General features: G+C 40.4%; 1 protein-coding gene across 3 annotated transcripts in view; it reads right to left on the bottom strand.

Moving 5' to 3' along the window:
• DIS3L2 (DIS3 like 3'-5' exoribonuclease 2) overlaps positions 1 to 13,755 on the bottom strand; it is a 311,663-nt gene that overhangs the window by 273,795 nt on the left and 24,113 nt on the right. For all 3 annotated transcript variants that reach the window (XM_080933037.1, XM_080933039.1, XM_080933038.1), the window contains exons 2-3: positions 3,662 to 3,809; positions 2,965 to 3,122 (exon numbers count right to left, since the gene is read on the bottom strand). In XM_080933037.1, coding sequence (XP_080789163.1) covers positions 2,965 to 3,122; positions 3,662 to 3,713 — 210 coding nt within the window. In that variant the 5' untranslated portion in view covers positions 3,714 to 3,809. The remainder of the gene's footprint in view (positions 1 to 2,964; positions 3,123 to 3,661; positions 3,810 to 13,755) is intronic.

The raw sequence follows: 13,755 nt of genomic DNA, 5'->3' as shown, positions 1-13,755 counted from the left end.
AGGCATTGACTAGTACTATATTATTCAACTAATTTTTACAATCCCTAATATTTCTCAATATAAGACTTTTCTCTTGATGAGGAAGAGGGAGGTTATGACATATCTGAACACAAAAGTTGACAGATCTTTCTAAGTATATTTGATATGTTTAATTTTCTTCAATGGCATTAAAATATCACTTTTTGTCTAGCTTTTTACCTTACCCAGACAGCTACACACAGAAAGTTTTCATCCAAAAGCAAATGCACTCTGTTTCTCTGCCTATGAAAATCTTATTTACAATGTTGTATATTTCTCATGGTGACCTCATATCTGGAACCCATTCCTCACCCCATCTGCAGAAAACAACTGTTCTCACATGTGGGGGGTAGAGGGGGAAAGAGCCTCTGGCTGTGGAGGCTTATGATGTCATAGGCCAGGAGGAATCACTTACAAATTTCTGGAAATGTGAACTGTTGTATTGATCAGATCTTTTGTTTTGTGTTAATACCAGCAAAAAGTCACTTTAAATACAAAAATTAAAAGGAAGCAAAAAACTAATACTACTGCAGCACACCACTCCAGCCCTGTCTCATAATGGTGTACTTCTATAACAAAGCTGGTTTTCTCTCATGTTCTAACTGCAGTTCCCCTCACTCTTCTTCAAATGACAGTATCTACATCTTTATTCAGCCAACAAAAGAAATACTTATTCAGCATAAGCTTAGTAAGCACTGGCCAAACCCCAGAGCTGGACTACTGCGCACAGTATGCGTGGCTTTGTAGTAAGAAAATAAAAATCTGGGGACATAAAAGCCAAACAAAGGTAAGAGTTTAACATGTAGACAACAAAGCTGACTTCATGAGGGCAGTAACACCCAATTCAGCTTAGAAAATGTGAGGGTAACATCTACGTACAGACTGCTCAGGGATGGGCAGTTTAAGCAAGACTGCAAAACTCCAGCTCCAGGACAGCAAGAGCAGAGTCTAGCAGAGCCCTACACTCAGTTTCATTTTGGTTTGTTGTTGTTGTTGCTGATGATGACAAAGGATGTGATGGTGGTGGTGGTGGTTTTGATTTTGGTCTTGTGAGACAAGGTCTCACTATAAAACTTACTATATAGATCAGGCTAGCCTCAAAAAAACTAAAATCTATCTGCTTTTGCCTCCAAAGTATTCGTTCGGTCTACCAGCACAACCTACCAGAGCAAGCAAGCACAGGTTTTAGAGGAAAAATCTGGAAGTCCAAAATAATCAGAACATAGGACGTTCCTGGAAAGGGGTAGGAGGAGGCAACAATAAGAAAGGCACATCAAGGCCTCACACAGGAACAAGGAGCGCAAAGACACTTGCAGGTAAAGTGAAGTACACGGATGCCAACCATGAGAAGCAAGCAAACAATGCTTGTTCTCTCTTAGGAGAGACTTGTCAGAGACATCCAGAAGAAAAAAATGTATGTTCCAATGGTATTCCTAAATCAAAAGCACCAGCTGATTAGTGAAAAATTAGTGATGTGCCCCAGAGTCTACATCAACTGCATGTACTATGGACACAGGTAACTATAGAAAGATGATAAAACCAGTGAAGCAGATATCTGTTGTTTGGATGAATCTTCCATCCAAAACACAACCGAATCTGAGTCTTCAGAATGAGAGAAGATGGGGCTCAGTCAGCATTGTACATGTTTGTGTGTGTGTGTGTGTGTGCATGTTTGTGTGTGTGTATGTGTGTGTGTGTGTGTATGTGTGTGTGTGTGTGTTTATACATGTGTATAAACATGTGTAGACATGGGTATAAAGAGGTCAGCAGTTAGGCTGGAGAGATGGCTCAGCAGTTAAGAACACTGATTGTTCTTCTAGAGGTCCTGAGTTCAATTCCCAGCAACCACATGGTGGCTCACAACCATCTGTAATGGGATCAGATGCCCTATTCTGGTGTCTCAGAAGAGAGCAACAGTGTACTCACATACATGAAATAAATAAATCTTGAGAGAGAGAGAGACTAGCAGTCAACAGAGAGTGTTTTACTCAATAACTCTCCACCTGGCTTTTCAAAACAGAGTCTTTCAGTAAACCCAGAGTTAGGCAGGTAGCTAGCAAGTCCCAGGAAATCTCCTTTCTCTGATTCTTCATTTCTTCCAGCTTTTACATAGGTGTTAGGGATCAAATTTGAGTTCTCATGCTTGTGTGTTAAGCACTTTACCGAAAACCCCAGCCCTCACTCAATAATTTTAATTGAGTCAGGCACAACATGGTAGTATTTCTATCAAAGAATTATGAAACACTCTTTAATTCAAAGAAGGCATGCTCCTGTTTTCTTCTCTAGCCTTGTTACCTACTAGCTGCCTTAGATGTCACACCAGAGAAAAACCTAAGCTGCCTTATCCCCTACTGTTTCACAAGTTCACCCTTCAGCAGTCTCCGAACAGGAAGTGTTCCTGGCTCAAAGATAGATGCTCAAAGAACATCTGTTCAGCCACATCAATAAGCAGCCTGGGAGCAGATTATACAAATTACAAAGCATTCAATAAATCCTGTTTACTGTTTCCTCTACACCTCTACCCATTTTTCCCAGTCACTCAGTATTTATGAGCTTCAGGCACACCGAACAATTCAATGACTGACCCAGACTAACCCTACCACCTACTCTGTCTTAACAGCTCATACTGACTACTTCATTTGGAAAGCTCATTTCCTTATTCTTATTTGCTCAATTGGACCAATCCCCAGCCTGGCTCATATGGATATCTCCTAATATAACATTCCTAGGCAACACTGACATGAACTACAAAGGCTCTCTTGTCATCTCCCAAAGGCTTGCCTTTGAGAGTCTAGTGGTACTTCCCACCTACACATGCTATAGATCTAAGAAGTACAAACCTTTTACCATGTCAGAGCACACAGCACAGAAGAGGGAAAAGTTTATGAACAAAACCACTGCTGTTCCATATCTTCAGGGGTTAAACAGACTGTAAGCTTTAAGCACCTGGATGAGTGTTCCTCTCTTCAAGCCTTCTGAAACATCCTCCTTGGACATGTAGGTTTCAAATATGCTCTTTTTCTTCCCTCGCATGGGCTTGTTCTTTGACTTTTTGTCACCTGGCGAAGCACCAACAGCATTCGGGCCAACCACAGAGGACACACCTAGAAACATGAGGCAGCAATCAACTCTCCCTCAGTTACACATCTCTATTTTTTTTAACCGAAGGTGTTACGATATCACTGTCTTTTGTTGTTGCTTCTATTACCTCCAAAGGCCAGCAAAAAGAATGAATGAACCTTTCCAGTGATGATTTCAAACAGCCACAAAAAGGAAAGACCATGTAAGACTGCATAAATGAAGCAGGTGAGGCCTAAGTGACCACTGCAATATGCATGGAGCAAAACCTGAAAAATGGGTCTAGCATACTGTGCTATTTTCTGATACAAACCTTTAAAAATAGGAATTACTAAAAGACTGTCACATTTCTGAAGGGGAAAAATGGCTATACAATAATCAAACTAATCAACTAAAACCATAAGAACATACCTAATTTTAGAATAAATAAACTGGGATAATATTTAACAGTTCATTAAAAGAATTAGTCTCCCTCGGTCCAAAGAACTCCTTCCACTTCCACACCCAGTCCATTTGTATTTCAAGTCTCCAGTTGCCAAGGCAAACTCCATTTTCTTTTCTATACCTCTGGGGGTCCCGGGAGACCGAAGGTTGAGCTTGTAGTCAGGATGGTTCATTATTGGTTCCAAGGTGGCCTCTTCTCTCCAGATTCAGGGACCCACTACTACTCAGCTCAGAGTTCTTCTTGCCTTGAGCAGCTCAGTTGTCACGAGCTAAAATCAAGAAGAAACTGGTGACTAGAGAGCAGTTACCTGTGGTTTCCTTTGTTCCTTAGAAATTTAGTACTAAGACATGGCAAAGGCAATGTGGTATTCTCCTGAGTAGTTATACAATCTGTAGTGCATTGCTATCCAAGGTTTACACCCTATAGACACACTACACTGCTCCTTTGGAGCACTTCAACTAAAAGTTCCCACTAATGGGGCAATGAAGTAGAAAAATAAAAAAGTAGGCAAATCTGTATTGTATGGGAAACTCTAAAAGCTGTAGTGGAGGGGGTATAACAGCCCAACAGTATGTGGCCCGACTGCTAGGCCCTGGCCACCACCTGGACAGTGAGCACACCACCACAACTTGTACTTCTCATTTACTGGCCATGGGCCTGGAGTAAAATCTGTACTTACAAACTATCAAGGCCTACTAGGCAAACATTTCTCCACAAAATGGATCAAGATGTCATTTTGAACCATTTCTTCTATTCCAAATTTCCCTCATACAAGACTTACCAAATGATCAAAGTTTTCTTTAAACTGAAACTGTTATTAACTTAAAGAAGAGAACAAGAAATGTAAGAGTTAACGGGCCACTTGGTGCTACACAACATGATTGTAAGATAGAGTTAACCCAAATACAGAGATATCCTCACAGAAATGGAAAAGGGATAGGAAAAGAAGAGAGATATCCAGGCTGCCCAAGAGTTAATGCAAACATGCATTCCTTCTCTCATTATCTTAACAAATATGTACAATGCATAATAGTTAGCAAAATGAAGGAGAAAGGGGCATTAGATTTTAAAAATTATATAGTAATAGTAAAATACATGAGGAAGTGATAGCATCATGGTTTTCAAAGTATGGATAACTATATGTGGGAAGGAAAGAGTGTGTCCAAGCCAGGAAATCAAAGAGAACCTTGGGAGAGTTTTTAAGAAAGAACTAAGACATTAAGAAGTAAAGAAAGCATACTTCTGGCAAAAGGAAACAAAAATCAGGATACAAACAAAAAAACAGGCAGATTCTTGCAACATTAATTCCATTTGGCTAGAGTCCTGCCTATATGGAGGAAGGCAGTGGCAAGGAAATTAAAACAAGTTGGAAGGTCTAGAAAACAAGCCCGGTTTTTCAAAAGCACTAGGGAGTTTCTGAAGCATGAATGAGCAGAGAGGACAATAGACTAAAGTTCTTTTAAGAAGAATCTTCTTGGCACAGAAGTCAGAACTGAATGGAATGGAGACCAGCACCTGCACCTCGTGGAGAAACAGATGAGTCAGGACAACAGGAAGAGCTAGGACTAGAACTATACAAGTGGACACTGACAGCAGACACCTCTGACAAGGTCCTCTACAGCTTGGCTGACTCACCTGTCAACCAGGAGGACCTAAAACAACCATGGAAACTGGGTAGATTCCTAGTGATGGGGCTGGGAGTTATGAATGGCCCAGTGCTAGAAAAAAATTACTTCTCTATTTGAGGTACTACATGTCCATGTGAAATAATCCAACTAATACTAGAAAAAGTGAAACATAATCTATAGTGAGACATCGCCTAAGCCAATATACTCAAGAATGGATAACAAGGGTCCATCCACTGCAACAGAGAAGGTAGTAAAATAAGGGATAATCAAGTAACCTTAAGATTCCCATGAAGCATCAATATAGGCCATGTGGCCCTGGGCAAGGTGTGAGTGATCACTCTTGATAAATCAGTTAGGGCAGCAATATAAATGCAAAACGAAAGAAGTAGAAAATGTAATAACAACAAAAAAAAACAACAACAACAAAAGAAACATCAAAATAAGACATAGGATAAGAGCTAACAGAGGTAAGTAATAAGAAAAAAAGGAAAGTTTTCAAAGAAAAATTCTTGATCAGACTTGGTTCCCAGTAGTGAGTCTGAGTAGTGAGAGGCTGCTACAAACTGTTAGTGAAAAACAAGAGCCAGAAGTAAGAATGGGCTCCCTTGTGGTTTGAATGAAAATGGCCCCCCCACAGGTTCACAAATATATGAATATTTGAATGCTTGCTCACCAGAGAGGAGAATTCTTTGATAGGATTAGTAGGAAGAAGAGGTGTGGACTAACTGGAGAAAGTATGCTACTGGAGGTAGGCTTTGAGATTTCAGAAGCCCATACCAGGCCCACTCTCTCTCTTGCTCTGCCCGTTGATCAAGATGTAGCTCCAGCACCTGCCTGTAGGTCACCATGCTCCCCACCATGATTTTGTGGACTGTGCCTCTGAAATTATAAGCAAGCCCCCATTTAAATGCTATTATATGAGTTGCTATGGTTAGAACATCTCCATATAGGGAAAAAAACTAAGACAGGTTCCTGTATATCAATCATGATGCAGTGAGAAATTCAAAATTCAACAGAGGTACTACCAGTTAAAGCAAGTGAAATACTGAGACCCAGTTCAAGTATCAACAGCATCTGTATTTTTCCTTGCTGCAGAAACTGGATTCCTGTCATTTCTACCTTAGAAAAACAAAAACGTTTTGTTGGGTTCATCACTGTACCTCAGTGACTCCCATGGTGCCTAGAATGTAGGCTTGAGAAACTCCAGTTTTTACAGAACCAGATAAGTGTGTCTATCGGTGAACAAACAGAAACAGCAAAACAGCAAGTGGAGCAGGGTCATTCAGGGAAGTCACATTTTTTAAAAGTCAGAAAAGAGTAGGAAGAGAACACAGAATTTAGTCAACAAAATTGGCAAGAATAAGCCAGAAAACTAGAGTCAAAAACTCACCTATGAGGACTAAAGCACTAGAAAGGAGCAAGAAAAAACTGAGTATACATGTTGCTAAAGAAAAGGTGACTAAACAGGTGACTTTGCCTTCCCTGTCACATTGTGTGACAGCTCATGAACCCTGGAGAAACCCTAGATACTGCCTTGACAAACTAAAGGAACAAGACAATTCCAAGATGAGAAACAATGACCTAGAAGGGGCCCTCACCATGGACATGGCAGTCTAAGAGCTGGTCTAGGAGGAACAGGCAGTAACAGCCAACATGGCACATGGTATCAAAAGGCAGACATGCAAGGAAAGGGGGAAAAGACACTACACTTGAGCAAGTAAATGAGCACATGAAGTGATATCTTGAGACCCTCTAATCTCTAAACCTAGCACACTGCACAATGCACAAAGCACAACTGAACAGAGGCTCAAGCACCTGAATTAAATCCAGCTACTGAAACAGTAGGCAAATTACAACAAACACACACTGGCAGGAAATACTGAGGTGAGAGAGCACCAAGGACAAACTAGGTTACCTAGGGCCAAAACCTGAGTATGTGAGACCCTACAGGGTACCAATGACACATTTGAAGGGCCTGAAAATGACTGAATTTTTGTGCCTTTTCGCTCACTTCGGCCTAGCCACATCCTTCAGGAGCAGCAAGGACAGATGAATTCATGAAGCCGTGCAATGAAGGGAAGAAAGGTGCAAGGTCAGAAGAAGCTTAATGACAAGCTGAACTCTGTGGAGCTGAGAAGCTGACAGGAACCAAGACCTGGAAAAGTAAAAGAGGGCAAAACTGATGCAGTAATAAGGTGGGAAAGGAGGGAGAGTGAAACAAGCACACTGGTTAATCAACATGCAGCATTAAGCTACTTTACAAAGAAATTCAAAGGCTACCTATATCACAGCATATGCAAAGAAGTTCAGTTTGAATCAAGTATGTTTAAAATGAGAGAAGACAAGATGGGGATAGTGACAGAGAAGTGAGATATGGAGAAAGAATAAACCAAAATGGTCAAAGAAGGAATTTGGCAAACATTCCCCCAGAATAAAAACAATAAAATCATACAAAACTATTGAAACAATGTAAAGATCTAGATATTGACTAAAAACACACGTCTACTGCTCTTAAAAGAACAGTAGAGGTATGTGGTGTGTGATGTGTGGTACTTCAGGTGGAGTTCTTACCACCACAGCTCTTCCCTATTCTTGTAGGGCAGAATTCCTGCAAAATCTACACACTCCGAAAGCTGCAGCTGCACTGCTGAAGAAACTGAGACCGTGAGGAGAACACAGTCAATTCCATGCACAGGGCACTGCAATAAGTAGAAGTGATTCCGGGATCGGTTCAGGTAAAGCCAACGGCAAGACTAACTCAAGTTTGCAATACCGGTCAGAGCAAGCTAGAAAGCAGCAAGCCCAAAGTTTAACACAGGAAAACAAAGGAATGACACCGGCAATAAGAACTTCTTCGAGGTTGCAATGCATAAAGTGCTTGCTGGCATCCACACGTCCCGAAGTCTGGTTCCTAGATGTGGCGGTGCCCTCCTATAACCCAACATACAGGAGGAAGAGGCAGAGGAGTCAATTTAAGGTAGGTTCTCCTTAGCCACACAACAAATTCAAGCCCAGCCTCACAAGAAACCAGGTCTAAAAGAATTAGAAGTGTGATGGCAGATCCCTGAATTGCAAGGCTAACCTCGATGTGGCATGGTGGTGCATGCCTGCTGTCAGCAGCAATGCTCAGGAGGCTGAGGCAGAGAAGCTTGGGCTCAGCTAAGTCAACACAGTGAGATGCTCTTTTAGAAAACCAAAAAGGAAAGGAGAGCAGGAGGAACGGAAGGAAGAGTAGAAGGGTGGGAAGAAAGAAACAAAAAGAGAGAAAAAAGGGGGTCAGCTACCTTCTGCAGTCTAGAGCCTATGCATACTGAAACTATAAACATGAGCTTAACAGAAAGGACAGAGGAAAATGCCACAAGGTGCTGCTCATCACTACAGGAGCAGGAAGCCTTACAAACGCAAAAAGAAAAACACAGTACACACCAGCAAACCACACAAACTTGGAAATGTACTCCAGAGCCTCAGAGGAACCACCTACAAAGGGTGGCAGCCACTAACACATGCAGACCAAGGTGACTACTACAAAATCAGGCAAGCTTGGGAGTGGGGTGGGGGAGAAGTAGAAAAGCAAACATCTGCATACTCACACTTCAGAAGAAAAGGACTCTATGGAATTAACTCAGCCAAGCTGCAAAAGGAGAAAAAAGAAAGAAGAAAGAGCAGCCACTTCCAACTTCAAGAGAAGAAAGGGGAAGCAGAGAACAGACTGCCCTCAACAAAAGTCAAAGGCAAACAAAGAATCAAGAAAGCAAACCAGACAGAGAGAAGATCGCAGATTTAACAAAAGCCACCTCTGAAGAATCCTGGGTTCATAATTAACCAAAATAGAACATCAAAGCAGTTATTAAAAAATTACCAGAAGGAACCATAATTTAAGTATAGTGACAATGACAGAATATCAGCAGAGAAAGTTAAGTTCTTTTTAAATGAATTAGATGGAAGTTCCAGGTTAGGAAATACAACTGAAACAAGAGCAAGAGAAGAAATTTAGTAAGTCTACACATATGCCAGCCAAGACTGTCTATCCTGAAGAAGAAAACTGAAGAAAAATTATTTCATTCCAAAACTGAGGCATGTAAAAGAACTTGATTCCACTTACTTACTTTAAACTCCACCTCCCTTTATCCCCTTTGGAGCCACAAATGAGCAAGCTATAGGAACATCCACATGTGGTCCACAACGGGTGACCTTCTCAAATCCAGGGAGCACACAGAAACAGACCCCTTGAGCTTAACTCAAGACAGCACAGACCCACTGATACTGACTCGCCCAACCCCGGGATTTCCTCTCTCAATCCTCTTGGCCTGCAGAGTGTTTTCCGTATAGATAGGGACCCCACCTGCTACTTAGGAAAGGGTCCATTCTAGTCCCACAGAGTAAACACAAAACAGAATAAAACAGAGGCATCCCTACAGACTTTGTGGAAATTAAAAGAATTATTAAAATATGTTAAATAACTAGGTGCTAATTAGAAAACTTACATGAAGTGGGAAATTACTAGAAAGACACATATGACTGAAACTGACTCAAAAAGAAACAGTAAATCTAGGAATATCAAAAGAAACTATGTTGATAATTTTAAATCTTCTACCAAAAAAAAAAAGAAAGAAAGAAAGAAAAAAGACTCAAAGGACAAAATGGCTTCATTGGTGAATTCTATCAAATACTGAAAGAAAAAAAAATACCTATCTTTTAAACTTTCAGAAAAAAAACTTTAAAATATCATTCTATGCAGTTAGTACTAAAGCAAAACAAAAATATAATTTAAAAAACCCTCACAACATATAGTTTAAAATTTAAAACTTTCTTAGAGTATTCTGAATTTATTTTTCTGTAGGAATTTGCCAATTTTATCTGAAGTCTGGATGAAAACAGAACATTATCCAGGTACTCTCATGCTAGCTGGTTTTTCCTGTACTGGGGACTTAAGTTCAGGATTTATACATGTCACACCAGTACCACTGAGTTACATTCCCAGCTGCCTTGTGTTTGAAAATATCTTTTCTTTAAGACTGGTTCTTAAGAAGGCTGACAGAAACTCACATATCCGTGTTGTCCTGTGTGATGGCCACTCGTTGTGTCTTTTGAACAAGTGTAAGATTATTTGTATGCAGGTTTTGGCAGCTTTAGAGTCCTAGACTATCAAGTAAATTAAGAGCCTAAGATGTCATCGCCATCCCCTTGTCTTATAACCACTGTATCTAGCAACAAGTCAGCTGTTACTCAGTTTTTTTTGAAACCATACTGTTCCTGTCTCTGACACTTTGGAAACATTTACCTTTGGTTTCTGCAGACTTACTACCCTATTCAAGGAACAGGCTTCTTTTCATCCTACTGGGGGTCCAGATAATTTCTTGATTCTGTTGCTTAATAACTTTCATCAGTTTGAGAAAGGTTTCCATCAGCTCTTTATCAAATCTTACTTCTGCCTATTCCAGCTCTATTATAATCTTAATTTCCTCAATGTCTCTCTACTTCTGTCAAGCTCTTCAGTTTCCTCCCCTTTTCTCTGACTTTTACCACTTCAGTAATTCTCCCTTTAGCTCTATCCCATCATTAACATCCTAATTTCAATGACTTTTAAGACTAGTGTTTTCACTTTTTCATTTTATTTTTTTACATTTATCTGTTTATGTTTTGGAAAGGATGAGATGTGACATGCACTGTGTGGATGTCCAAGAACATTCAGAGTCAGTTCTCTCCTTCAGCCATGTGGGTTCTGACTATCAGACCTAGGTTATCGGGTTTCCAGCAATCGTCTCTACCCACTGAACAATCTCACCTGTCCCACTCTTTAAAATGTTAACTTTTCTGCTAACAATGTTGAGCTTTACCTTTTATCTCTTCAAACAAGGTAACCACGGATACACTAAAGTGACCTAAAAACTACAACATTGATGCTGGAGAGATGGCTCCAAGGTTAAGAGCACTGACTGCTCTTCCAGAGGTTCTGAGTACAATTCCCAGCAACCACATGGTAACTCACAACCATCTGTAAGTGAATCTGATGCCCCCTTATGATGTGTGTGAAGACAGTGACAGTGTACTCATATACATAAAATAAAATCTTTTAAAAACCCTACAATATTGGAGATTCCTCTGGACATGGTAAAATCCTTCACTTCTACTTCATTTTGTTTGATCATGTTCTGAATAGGACATAGTTACAGAATTTTTGTGTAAGAATTGGATACCTATAATAAAGTTGTCATTCATGTTCCAAGTAGAATTTGAACTTGTTTCAACCAAGAACAGTCTGTGGTAGGGCACTATACGTGTACAAATCACTTACCCTGTGTCCCTTCAGGGTCTCCATCTCAAAAAGGAGTAGCTCACCAAACCACCCACATTAGCTGCTAATCCCTAGTCTTCTAACTCTAACACTGCCAAATGCACAACTCAGTTGCTCAGGGGATTCTTTAAAAATCAGCAAATACCCATTGGAGTAAAACAGTCCCAAATAAGTCTTATTTTCCTGTTTTTATTCTTTCCTAGGTTAACCTCTGGTGTAACTTCTCAAATACTCTGAGTGAATATAGGGAGTGGGAAGCCTGGCTTTTCTAGTTGATATCTATGGGAAGATTTGTCTCCCACTATTTTCTATGCCATAACATCAGAAGTTTATTTCTCCTTTACAGTATCTTAATTCCCAACTCCACCTGCAGACTCGCTCTTCCCCAGCCAGGGCTATCCTTGCTTTCTTATATCAGAGGCAAAAATGCCCCCTACATATTTAAACATAATTTCCTATCTGTTCATCTCCCACCTCTCTCTCCTCAGCTGATTTTCCAACAGCTCCCAACTAAAACCCAGGGGCTGCTGGCTTAGTCTCACCCTTGGCCTCTAATGTACATCAGTCTAGAGATGCTCTCTCTAACTCTCGGGAGTCCTGAGTCCTCTTCCTTCACTTACCCCTTAGGTTTCTACCACACACAAGGCTCTGTTCTGAAGATTGTCTGGCTTCTCTCTTAGACAGTTAAATCTCCATCTCTAACCCTGCTCTCCAAAGCTCTTGAACTTTCTAGCTTCCTGCTGAGTAATACCAGCAAGCACTTAGAATGCAACATGTTTCTAATTCAATTTAGTATTCTTCTCAAACTAAATCTTTCACCTGTGTACTTCACCCAGATTAATGACATCATTACCATCCTCGGCAGCAAACAGTAGTTGTCTCTTTGCTTTCCTCCATTAATACCCTGTTCTAATTCTTCAGTGTTCCTAAAAAGATTCCTTCCTTTCCAGCTTGACTGCAGCTGTCTGAATTTAAGTCATTACAATGACGTGGCATGAAGTTGGTTGAAGTTGCCTAAGAGGCCTCTCAGCCACTAACCTCTTCCTCAACAACTCATGCTTGGTTTGGTTTGGTTGGTTGGTTGGTTTTGGTTTTTTGAGAGCATTTCTTTGTGTGTCCCTGACTATCCTGGAACTCTCTCTGTATACCACTGCTGTCCTTAAACTCAAAGTCTGCCTCTGCCTCCTGGGTACTGGATTAAAAGCAAGGACTGCCACCACCCAGGTAACAACTCATGCTTTAACTAAAACGAATGCTATTTTGAGGACGGTCTTTCTAAACCTTCAGGTTTCCTTACTGGCTGCCATTCTGTGTCCTAGCACCCTTTCCAGTCTCCTAATGAAAGAGCTTGCTTACATGGGACACCAAAGCCTGAAAGTTACTTTAAATTAAGCTAGGTTATAAAGACAAACTCTGGGGACTGGGGGGCAGAAACACTACCCACAGGTTCGAAAGAATAAGCAGAGAGCCTGGCTGGCAGCAGCAATCTACTGATGCTCTGTATACTACTACAGTGGCACTCCAGAAGACAGCACAGCTGAAGAAAGGAATCTCCTAATCCCCAGGAACATCATCTAAGCTTCTGCTGAGCCCTTAACTTTGTACATATAGGAAAAACAAGGTAGTGTCACAAAGTCTGAAAAATGAGAACAGAGACTTGAGCTACCTCTTATGGAAGATAAGACTATACAAAACCAGAAGCAGGGGTTAGGGTTGGACAATGAAATCAAAAACATCAAGCCTCTCAAGAAAACTGAAAAGAATTCAGATCTATACAAGACAGTATTAACTGTATTCGGTGTACAATCCAAGCCAGGGACAGTGGCATGTACCTATAGTCCTAGATCCATGTACCTATAGTCCTAGATCCATATAAGGCTGAGGAAAGAGCAACTTCAACCTAAAAGTTCAAGGCAGCCTGGGAAAAATAATAACATCCCATCTCTTTAAACGAACTAACAAAAACACTACAATCCAAAAATAACTGACATACATAGAATCCAGAAAGTACAATCTATTCTAATGGGAAAAAAATGAACACATTCCAGTCTTAGAACACAGAATTTATAATTATCAGATAAGGACTTGAAATCAGCTATGATAATCATGCTCACTGAGATAAAAGACAATACACCTGAAATGACTAAAAAGATAAGATATCTCAACTAAAAATTTAAATGAAGTTTAAAACTAATTTATATACTGTATAAAATAAAAAAATTGGTAGGTGAATGTGATAGAGACTGACGGAATGGCCAACCAGTGACTGGCCCAACTTGATATCTATCTTG

Source organism: Micromys minutus, assembly GCF_963924665.1.
Source record: "Micromys minutus genome assembly, chromosome: 19".
Lineage (NCBI taxonomy): Eukaryota > Metazoa > Chordata > Mammalia > Rodentia > Muridae > Micromys > Micromys minutus.
This window is presented reverse-complemented; position numbering and strand designations above follow the sequence as displayed.